Source organism: Hyposmocoma kahamanoa, unplaced genomic scaffold (assembly GCF_003589595.1).
Source record: "Hyposmocoma kahamanoa isolate Upper Pololo Valley unplaced genomic scaffold, ASM358959v1 66, whole genome shotgun sequence".
NCBI lineage: Eukaryota > Metazoa > Arthropoda > Insecta > Lepidoptera > Cosmopterigidae > Hyposmocoma > Hyposmocoma kahamanoa.
Window position 1 is genome coordinate 21,966,584 of NW_020653854.1, and position 12,379 is coordinate 21,978,962.

Consider the following 12,379-nt stretch of genomic DNA (forward strand, 5'->3'; position numbering starts at 1 on the left):
TTATGTATAATTCCAAATACAAACGTACATTCATTCATCCAGCGCTAATACAAATCATAATGCGTAGTCTACAGTACCATCAATGGAACTGTCTAATGGTACTACGGTAAAGAAAGTTGTTCTGTCAAACGCCAAGGAGAAACTTTTCAGAAGTATTACAAAAAAAAGGTTAAAGGTAGATGTTAAGGATGGAAATTAAATTAGACATGATTAATGATTTCAATTTTTATTAAACGAATAACCATCACATATAAAAGGCCAACCTTCAATACATACAAGTCAATACAATACAAACCTTAAGGTACTACTTGCAGCTTACAAACATCTAGGTTAATAAATAAGTTTGATGGTTCCATTCTAAAGTTCTGTGTGGACTTGATAATATATTTATAAGCAAATAATATTATTTATATGAGCATTATTATTACTAATTAACATAGTTGTAAGTATCTACTGTTACTAACAATTTTATGGACATAATCATATAAAATACGTACGCCAACTACAGTGGGGTCGGGCTCGACCTGCGGCGCGTGCTCGATTTAGATTATGAGGTGAGCGATTACGGGATGCGTCATACCCGAAGCTCGACCACCAGGCAATAACGAATGGTACGTTCAATAAATAGAAGAAAAATTATTATTATAAGACATTATATTCTAACGAGAGTCACCAAATAATCAAGATAATCTAGAAGATTATTGAAGTGTTCTTTACAGCGGTTGAGAATACTTTGAAGCTGGAATCTTTGATGTGACCCCATTTAGGAGAACTACATATAAGGCGCGGCGCTCAACGACGGAACGGCATGGTACCACTGATGGTAATTGTGCTGCAGTATCCTTTGGTACACCGAAGTATACCGTCGCGACATCGTGCTTGCACCGAGCCTCTCTTCAGATCAGTCTTTACAGTTATTACAAGTTGTGTATTTAAAAATGGTAGTCTTGCTTTAAAAGAGGAAGAGACCCATATTTCAAAAAGGAGAAGACTCTGAGTGAATTACCTTTGGAAGTATGCCGAATCATCCCGACGGTTGCCGAGGCATTCTGCAGGCTTTTTTTATAATATCAAGTGACGGGATGAACAAGTAGTGCGCCTGATGATAAGCTACACGCCTGTCCATAACAGTTGCAGTGGCACTCTGAGCTTTATCTCGCAAAGATCTGAGGGGCACTGCCACTGTGCCCGTCACCTTGACACATAAATTGATAAGGCCCATGTGCTCGTACTGACATTATTACTTGGCAGCAGAAATAGGAAGGTGGCAGTACTTCCCTGGACGAACTCTTTCACAAGGAGCTCTACTGCTACTACTATGTGGCTGCCGACTCGGTATCCTAAATCTCGGTTCAAATTTCGAACATCTCTGAAAAACAAAACAATTTGATTCGGCGTCTATTCTAAAATCAGTCGAGATGAAGACGTTATAATCGAAATGAAATTTCAATAGCAAACAATTTTGACAAATTTCACACGTCACGATATGATCATTGGGGCCGACTCTAGTTTGTCTATGAATTTAAAAAATCTACTGTTGTGTGACATGCGTGAGAAAAGTTTTTATTTACCGCCATTTTGCCAGTCGTGACATGCGGTTCCTGAACACAAAACCAAAATGCAGGCCTGTCTGTTTACTGCGACTCCCACTTTTCGGGGTATATCTGTCTCTCTTACCGACAGCCTAGATCTCCTTGGCATAACATTGAGCGCAACCCTTAACTTTGGCGCTTATATTGAATGTAAGGCACAAATTGCAGCCAAAAAACTGGGTATCATCAGGCTCTTGGTTCGATTGAGCGCAGAGCCAGGAGACTTATTGGCGACGTTAAGTTCGAATTTAAAGTTCACAGTTTGGCCCACCGATGCAAAGTTGCCCGTCTGTCGGTTTTTTACAGAATATATTTCGGTGAGTGTGCCCACGAGCTCCATCAGCTCATCCCGCCCGCCCCCTTTTACCATCGGACATCCAGACGTACGGCGGAATATCGTCCTTACTTGTTCGATATTCCCTTCAGGCGTACTAAGCGCTTCTTCATCATCTTTTGTTAGGAGCACAGCCCAGGAATGGAATTCCTTGCCTGCGTCTGTATTTCCGAATTCATACAACCCGGGTATCTTTAAGGTGCGACTAAATAGGCGTCTTCTGGGCAAGCTCGTTCCATCGTAGATCCTATCTTTGCTCTAGAGCACTAGCTCTACCACTACTACTACTACTAAGTAGTAGTAGTGGTAAACAGCAAATCCATCTAATTAAAAAAAACACATCATAGAGAGCTTATAATATGTGTATAAATAAAGCAGTGTATGTAACTGTACATAATTAGGTATTAAAACACTCGTGTGATGTTTTAAACCCACACTCATATTTTAATGGTTTTCATTATGTAACAGTCACATAAACTACTATAATAAATTACCAATTGTCACCTAATAATTCCCTGCCGTGCCGTCCCGTTTATAATAATGTCCAGTACAATGTTATCCACTATACAGGCAGGTTTCATGAGTGCTGTTTTACGATTGCCATGCAGGTTTCGACGAACGTTCGTGGCGATTGAATTGACACATTTATCAAAATTAAGCGACTACAGACATATGCCAACAACACATTTCAGTATAGCTAAATTCAAATCTTAATATATTAAATTTTAATACTGACTTAGTCTTGTATTTTATGACATATGACGCTGACGAACACTTAGTAAAACTGTCAGAGCACTGTACGATGTTTTTACCAACTGAAAAGCAAATAAAGAGCTTATTAAAATCAGTACCATGGTTTGGGCATATATAAGAGCTAACGTGGAAGGCATATCGGAAAAGGACGGCCACGAAGAACACTCTTAGATCAAATTGATAGTTAGTGAGAAGAATATTGTAAGTGGCGACCGACAGACTCTGACTATCCTAATGGAAAGAGTTTCAGTATAAGTTTGTGGCTTGCTGGCACAGCCCAAGCATTTCCTGTGGGTTTTTGTTTCGATTTTTACCTACTAATGACGTCTCACGTTCTGAGTTGACATACGGTGCCGAACGCGCGGTATTTTTTTTTAAATTACATTTAAATATAGTTTTAGGGTCTTGAAAAGCTTTATTTAAACTAATTAATATTTTTCTTGACGGTATTATATCAATTGTGGTTAATTTTAAATACTTTCTGAACAGTTGTCCGATTACAGAGGTAATAAACAAGGGTATACGGCAATAAAGGTGTGCGTAAGTCTTAGTACACCCTGTTTTCAAAAATAGATCCAGAATTTTAAAAACTATACGATGTGTTTATTAATTAAAACAAATATAGTATCTAATAAGCGTTTATAAATTTTGTTAGCATCTCTATTTTATCGCTTGTGAATTAATGTATTTTATAGGGTTTTAATCGAAATTTATAAATATTTGGCTGAGCTACTCGTATAATCTTCAATATGCAATTACATATCGATGCCTTACTTTCTTAAACTCATATCTTATAAAAAGTGATTATTGAGGAGATGGCAAAACTTTCTATTTATTTTAAATTTCTTATCAAGGGTGTTCATTTCGATGCATTGCTTTAAGAATAGGTAAAAGCTAGTGTCTAAATATGAAGGCAATGTTATGTGAAATCAGCCTGCAAAATTTGTATATACAAACCATTTATTGCATTTCAGTAACTAGTGCTTTAAAATACCGGTTTTGTGAAAGTAAGGCGACGATATTCAAGAACAGTGCAACAGATGAGGCTAAGTATGGACAAAACACTTACATGGTGCGTGCATTGAGACTTTTTAATAATATGATATGATAATCACTCTGAATTTGATTTGTTTTTTTTTAAATTTATTAAGGCTTTGGCAAAGCCATTAGCCTAAACATGAAGTTTAATTATGTTTCTGTAAATATGGCCGCCACAAAGAGGATAGGCAATTTGAGGCGGCGTGCTTGAATTGACTCGGGATTCCTTAAAACGGGCCGATACGGGTATTTTAGTTCGAGATTCGTATAATTTCGCGTTTTAATCTTCGATTAAGGCACAATAGCACTACCCTATTCCATTTTAAACTAGATTTCACAAAATAATTGAAACTCAAAATAAAAACGACACTTTTCCCTCCTAAAGGTCCAGAGCGAATCATTTGATTTGTTCTGTACAAGCATAGACACAATCAGGCGGGAAATTACCAAACGTCACTTTGACACATCGCGTGACTGGCGATGATTACGCTGGCTTTTGTCTAATTGTCTATTCTAGTTTTTTGATCTAAATATTTGATAAATTACTTAGTAGTTTTTTATGTATAATACAACTTTGTTCTTTTTAAAATATTTCTTTTCGACTTTATGTTGTTTCATGTCGGTGGAAAATCGTAAATGGCATTGGATTACTCATATTTAAGTTCTCATCATATCAGTCGGAAGACGTCTACCGCTGAACATAGGGCTCCCCCAAAGATTTTCAGACTAGCCGATCTGGTACTATGTGCATCCATATGTTACCCGCCGCCCTTACCAGGTCATCCGGCCATCTAGTAGGAGGCCGTCACAAGCTACGTGACCTGCTCACTGCGACTACAATTTGCTATGTCATACTTTGAGCTATGTCATGACTTTTGTTCTACTTCTACGCATCTCCTCATTTCTGATTCAATCACGTAGAGAAATACCGAGCATTGCTCGCTCCATAGCTCGTTGAGTGAGTTGGAGCTTTTTTTTGAAGCCCATAGTAAGTGACCACGTCTCAGAGCCGCAGGTCATTGCTGGCAACACGCACTGCTCGAAAACTTTTGTCTTCAAGGACTGCGGTGTAGCGCTATTGGTGTATTTAAGTGTAATTGTATTATTTGTCCGTAAATTTTCTTAAAATGTGTAAATAAATAAAATTAAACAAATAAGACACAAATTATAACAAACTTGTATCACGCGATTGGATGGAACGAATTATTCTAAGTTCATTCTGGTTTGGGTGTTCTGGGTAGTGGATTCCTTTGTTCTGGTACTCCTTAATTTGAGACCTGATAATTGGTGTGCCTGCTTAGGAAATTATTACTATACAGATGGTTTGTGCAAGGATAAAACAAAAGGAAGTTAACTTACTGTAGTATACGAGATTAATGAAAGATCGGAAATTCCACCAGCGGAAAAAGCAAGAGGCTTGAAAGCTCTAGACACTATAATCATAAGTCGTGCACGCACGCCAGGTAACGCCACTGCACCACGCTCCCAACCAGACAAATAAACTGAGTCGCCGACCCGCTGACTCTACATAAACAGAATAAATATCATGTGTAAATCGGCTTGTATACAATAATAAGTGGAAGGAAATAACTGACACAATACATTGATATATCAAATGCTTCCTAAGAAACATTATTTGGTAAAGTTACAACAGTAAGAAGAAATGTCAACTCGTGACCATGGAGCATGTAACCTTTTCGAAATATAGAGAAAATTTAAAAAAATCATACCGTGGTAAGAAACCTGTGATTAGAGATAACCACTTAGTGTATAACCACGAAAGTCCTAAAATCTATGTAGTAAGAAGAAATGTAACAATAACAAAGTAGGCACCGTCAACAAACATTTGAAAACTAACCTGTAATTTTATTTCATCGCACCAATTGCACAGGAGGTAGAACATAAACATGTTGTATATTAAATAAAAGAAGTTCATTATTGTCTTGATCATGCTTTTATTCAGAGCCTGCAAAAAAGATGTGACAAGGATTTAATAAGAAAGGTAACAAATTGGAATTCAGATTATGATATTTTTACCGCCGTTAATTGGTAAGCAGCCAAACACATGAGAATCCCACTCGACAAAAGTTGTCCTAACATTGGAACACTTAGGGCCTGACTTAGGTCCTGTGTGTGGCTGAAATTTTCAATAAAAATAATTTGAAGAAAAGTTGTATTATTAAGTTTCGTAAAAAATGAAATACGTACGCTAAAATAATTTTATGCTGCTCCACCAATTTTCTCAGTCTAGAATAATAAATATTTTGAAATTTGTCATTTGCAAACAATTGTTTATCGTCTAAATCTGTGAACAACATGTTGGCTATTGTCAAACATCTCGCAATATTCTGACTTAATGTTGCATGATAGACGAGAAATATGACCAAATATTATACCTGAAAAACCCTTGCTAGAGTCAGTAATGATATTTTCAAAGCAGTCACAAAGAACTGCATACTGGCATACCAGAGGTATTAGTTGGGCTTGCATTATGAGGTCGGTGATAACTACCAAATATGAAGTGTAATTGAACATGAACAAAACGACGATGTAAGCAACGATGTACCACTCAGTGGTCCGCACTAACGAATCGTATGGAAATCGAACTGTTGCCGGGTAATTGTACTCTATTTCATCTGATAGAGGATGGACATACCTGAAAATAATAAGAATAATTTAGTAATAGAATAAGTTAGTAGTAGTAGAGCTCCTTGTGAAAGAGTTCGTCCAGGGAAGTAGTGACGCCCAGCAGCAATGTAAGCATTACTGCGTTCCGGTTTTGAAGGACACTTGACTGAATTGCATTTTAAAGCTATCGTTTTGGTTTTATACATTTTTTTCAGTCGATCCATAATACTTTAGCCGAAACTACGCGACAAAAATTTTGCGCCCTGAACGTTGCTCGACCTGGATAAGTAAAAATTTCACAAGTAGCTCTACTGCTACGAAATGGACGTAATATGATATAAATATGAATAATGGACAGACGACGATGCCATATTTTAGAGTTCAGCACCTTATGCTAATAAGTGATAATAATAATATGTGCTTGTGTTTATAAAAATTATAGACACGTATTTGTAAATATTTATGTATATCTTTTTATCCTATTTAAACAAAAGGCGTTCTCAAGTGGACTGTTATTACTCCGGCATTTGATGATAGGTTTCGATGATTATTCTTTTGTTGGAAAGAAGATACCTCAGTATTGGTTCCATTTAAATTTGGAGAAAATATTCCACTTCTAAGGGTGGCAAACTAGGGGATGAATCTGGTTTCGCGCACTTTCCGGTAATCGATTTCAATAAAACTTGTAAACAAATAGATGTAATTCCAAGAACTTTTGAGGTCGGTTTACTTTTATGAAAAAGTTACAATTATGTAAAAAAGTTACATCCATTCATCCTTCCATTCCGTCGATCTAACAAACAGCGTAAGAATTATATTACATTTACATTTACATTATATTGTACAACAAGACAAATTTTTAACAAAGAAATAAAACGTGATTGTACAAAGAAGAGCTTATCCCATAAAGGGATTTCTTCCATCTAATGATTATTACCTTTAAGTACGTACCATAGAACAAGACCACACGAAGAGATTGTAAGCAATAACCAGATACATTTGTGTTGCATTTTCAACCAATGTCGTAGTATTTTCTTCCTGCTGGTTGTAGTAACATCGAAATACGGAGAGTCCAATGAAGCAGCCAGTTTTTTGTAAACAACTTTCGAGCCCATCTTAATGTGAAAACAAAAAAAAAATAATAAATCGAGACATACAGTTGATGCCCTAAGTTATCTCACTCTTAGGCGACCTTTTGGTTCCGAGAGTCTTTTTACGCATTAAACAGAGTAGTGTAAAGAAATTCAAGGTTTCTGGTTGAAATTTGTATTTATGTAATTAAATATCAAATTGGCTTAAAAAGTCATTATGTGATGGTGCAACAAGGAAATCATAGCGAAACGATTTTAACAGCTTACAGGTTCAAGGTTTTTGTTTAACAATTTTTTCACACTGATCTTTTCAAAACCAAATAGACGGTTATGGGGTTAGGTTTTTTTAGAGCATCGACTGTGCCTCATTACAGTATACTTATCATGCTTTTTTCAATGATATAATAAGCTGGGTTGGCAACTAAGAGTGCTTTGCAATCGCGTGTTTGAAACGCGCAATTACTACACTTGCGATTTATACGCGATTGCATCGATACAAACGCGCGATTCCATCGATAAAACGCACCATTGCATCGATATAAACGCGCGATTGCATCGATATGAACACACGATTGCATCGATATAAACGCGCGATTGCATCGATACAGTCGCTTATGTTGAATAATTATGTACGAAAAATCTATATAGATTTATGCACATTATTTTGTTTTGTTAATTAAAATTTAAAAGTTATATTAATAAATACTTAAGTAAATAGATTAGTTACTTAATTTAAAACGTGTATCGATGTTACTAAGATAAATCTGTTTATTGGATTTCTCCGTACAAAAAAATACATGACACTATAATGAGTTAGATATATCATTTTTCGAAAATCAATAAAGTGGTTTTGTCTTGGACAAAATTGTTAATAAACATTAAGTTAATAATATGTAGGTTGGATTGCTCTTTGTTTCAATGTTCATTCGAGAATTTAAGACTTAACTCTTAAACAAACGCAGCCCCAACCTATGAAATATTGCTGTGGTTTCCGGGTAATTAAGCCGTAGATGCCATTTCCATTGCTGATTTATTAAAAAAGGAGGTTTTAGTATGTTATTGTTGATGGTAAATATTTTTCAGTTATCCGTTTAGAACTTAAAAATGTTTAAACATATTGGTGGCTGTTTCGAATGGCGATTATCTCAAGAACACCTAATTAATCTCGATGATGGTTTAAAAAGGCAGAGATTATCTCAATATTACCACGTGATAATTTTGACAAATGAGAGTCTTCATTTCACAATAATATGTAGCATTTCCTGAATTAGTTTCAGTAATAAGTCACAAAAGAAACTATTTGAATTGGACAATTTTTCTTGAAAAGCAGCGATGAAATTATGTTAAAGGTTATTGAAGATATTAGGTGTGGGTTAAATTGACGCAGGGCTCTTGACTGAGTTACCAAAATACTAAAGGCTCTCCCTTATGGTAACGTGTTCCAGGAGGTAAATGCCAACCTTTGAGTTTTCCATTCGGTGTACATTTTTTTAAAATATAGCTTTGTATGAATAATGGGCTCTGGTACTACACTAACCTAGGGTTTCTACTTCCAAGAGTTTAATTAAGTTATAACCCTGGTATTATTTTGTTTAATATTTCCGCCACCTCAACTCAAAAACTGTCCCCGCTTTGAAACTTGTAAGTCAGCTTGCAAACTACTGTTCAGAAAGTTGAAGCGAAACTCTCGCCAACGTGCGAATATTTTCATAAACAGTGATGGTGGACACTTGAAGGTTTTGATCTAAAATTGGTAAGTATTAATCTAATTTACAAAAAAACAAACATTTTCAGTCATTTTCAGTCAACTTACCTAATTATTGTAAATAACTAACAAAATTATAACAATGCGTAATCATAATAATAAAAAATAGGTAATTAAGCGGTCGAGAAAGATTATGTTCGAGCACTCGGGCCCCGTCGGGGTCACAGCCCTCGCGCGGTGCATACCTTTTAAAGATAGTTTTGCAAAACTTTACTAAAAACAATTAGTCAGATTACTGAACAGAATATGTTCTTTAAAATTTTTAAATGATTTAGAATTTTATTTATTCTTAAATATGGCGAGATTGCAAATCAACACACATTTAAATTTTAATTATTTTAATTTTCACTAATTAAAAACCAAAAACAAAGATCTGCAAGAACGTAAAAAAATTGTAAGGTCTGCTGGTTTATGCGGTAGCTCAGTTAGTGGTGGGAGTGCATCAGACACGGTATACTAAAGGCGCTGTTTCGAATCCAGTCGAACCGAAGGAATTTTACTTATGGTTCGATCAGTGTATTAATAATTATAACAAACTAGTGGAGTAATTTCACAAAAAGTAATTGAATAACATGGTATTAAAATATCATGATATTCAATAAACTTATTATGAGTATTATATTATATTATTATTATATGTCGTATTTCCTCTCTTTAACTCAACTTACCATAGTCTTATATCGATACAAATAAATAAAATGAAGAACAGTGACAGTGATGTTATCAATAACGGTGTCAAAACTCGAGGAAATGCTGAAGAGATACCAGAACTCGCTGGCAATGAAAAGGACGATAATCACTTTGACCGTGTAGCTGTAGATGTAGTAGTACATGGTTTGTTTATCAGAGAAGGATAAGCCTAGAATAGATCGAAATTTATACAAATTATAAACATCAGACATCGATATCAAAGCAGTGGAAAGTAAACCGCTTCTCTTTCTTTTGATGCAATTCTGTTGTGTTTTATAAGATAAACTACTTTCCTTTGTATTGAAAAACCCCAACAAGTGCAAGGCGTCGGAGACGTTGCGGATCGAGGTTTCTATACCCCGAGGCCTTATTACGTATAATGATAATCACTTCAATTTTCACCTTTTACTATACATCCTAAATTTGTTATATGGGATAGATGCATTCAAGTAATCCATTCAAAAGTGTTTTTACAAAAGTACTGTACCTTGCTTATAAGGTCTAACAAAATCAATTAACATTTATCTATTTTCACGTGCCAAATTACTTACTTTATTTTATTTACTGGTTGCCTAGTTCATTTTTTTAAAGGAAATGGACTAACACTTGACTATTACCTAGCCATGGAGCAAAGATAGCGTCTAAGAAGTCAAGGAACGATCTCGTCCATGCCCATTAAGTCGCCTTATAAAGATAATTGAGTAGAAACTTCGTATTCAATACTCATTTTCTAGAAGTCAATGTATATAGTGGATGATATTTTGTTACCTGTTGCATATGTAGTGCGATAGACGCATTCAAAAAATGCTAACTCCAATTTGCCTGTGGATTTCTCCAAAGCGGGCGCTGTTGCTGCCAGCCAGGCTGACTTCAGCGCAGACATGATTTTAACTGTCACTTTTATTAAGCATTTTTTCTGTCTACCAGTCACGATTTTTGGATTACCGTTTAATCAATTGATAATCCGATGTAAATTGTTAATTTATTTATTCATCTTAATTGCTATAATAAATGAATAAACACTACAGCTAAAGCTACAATTATTTTCAAATCAAATGTTTACGACTAATATTAATAATTAATGGGCAAATCAATCAAATCTAATTGGTGAAATACATACAGCAGTGTCATTATCATATCTACGTATGTAAACTTATGTAGATATCACTATGTTGATACTTCGTACCCTTGGAATAACAAAGGCACATGTGATCATACGTCAGAAGTGCTTTTATCACATGAGTCATAAGAATAACGCAATCTACATGAAACAAAGCACACATCAATGAAATGTTATAACTCTCCCATTTAAATGTAAAACACAATGACATCGGGTGCGGGTCGGGTCGGGTACACGTCGTAAATACACGAAATTACACCCGTCGTGCTCCCGACGCGACACGCGCCCGACGCGTGTTTCAGACTTTAAGCATTAAATAATTGTCGACTAATTTCGTTCGTACAATTTATTTCTGTACTACGCTTATAGAAACGCTGTAGCAGCGCCACTGTGGAGTTGCAGCCGCGCCACTATTAATTTGCATACAATGTTTAAAAGCGCAATCCCCGTACCTTTCTCCATGACTTTTGATTATAGCGACCCTCCCTACCGACCCTTAGGGTATATGAGAAGGGATCATAACCTGTGCGTGCACAGGAACCTTCTATGTTCAGATTCTGCCCCAGATCAGCCAGTGTAAAGGGTTGTCACAGACCTTTGTCGCTGACTTCATCCGGTTCTCAAGAGTGCCTCGAGTGAGCCGACCGGGTGCACGTACAGTGCCCTCCCTATTTTCCAAATAGGTATCGGAGCTGTAGGCAAACTCACTTCCCGTGGTACATGGTACAACTAACGGTTGCCTCCGCTAAGCCGTTGACTCTGAGGCCCCCTACCAAATCTCCTCTTTGATGGCGGAGCTGTAAGCACGCTCACTTCCCAACGCCGAAGTGTCTCTCCAGCTGCCAAAAACCTACGCGCCTGTAGAAACCGGAGCATGTCCAGCTCATCCTCTACTAGCTCTACGGGCTAGTGCTGGAGATGTTAGTCGGAGTATCCTGTGACAATATTCGGACATAGCTTCCAAATTAAAGGGCAACTCACGTGCCCGCGCGTCTCCTCGCCGTAGGCCCTCATCGAAACCACTACTAAGACGCGCTAGCTGCGCACGAGACAAATGCCCCGGCCACACACCACCACCGGAGCAGACAAACATGTCCGTTTCTGCAGCTAACCGTAAACCCCGGCGAGTCCATGTCCAAATCCGGGTCCACCAGTGACGCCCTAAGGCGTATTATTACTGACGGAGAGCTTGGCCTAGACACCCGCTGTACCCGTAGTCTCCCTAGAACTCTCTATCTCTCGGGTCGGTAGATAGGGACAAATTTAGAAGAACAGTTGCCGCATCCCAGGGTGCAAATTCTAGAAAATTTTAAATACCTCTTACATTTCTACCATAGCTTTATATAAACTTGGCCGTGTGAAAACTAC

General features: G+C 36.8%; 1 protein-coding gene across 1 annotated transcript; it reads right to left on the reverse strand.

The window, feature by feature from the left end:
• Positions 1-2,675: 2,675 nt before the first annotated feature.
• LOC113232064 lies at positions 2,676-10,774 on the reverse strand. Its single transcript, XM_026466690.1, has 8 exons — positions 10,660-10,774; positions 9,870-10,060; positions 7,297-7,460; positions 6,114-6,373; positions 5,922-6,022; positions 5,576-5,683; positions 5,077-5,241; positions 2,676-2,741 (listed from the first exon to the last, which is right to left on the reverse strand). Exons 1-8 carry the CDS (start codon positions 10,772-10,774, stop codon positions 2,676-2,678), a joined length of 1,170 nt encoding a protein of 389 aa, XP_026322475.1.
• Between the last annotated feature and the right edge of the window lie 1,605 nt (positions 10,775-12,379).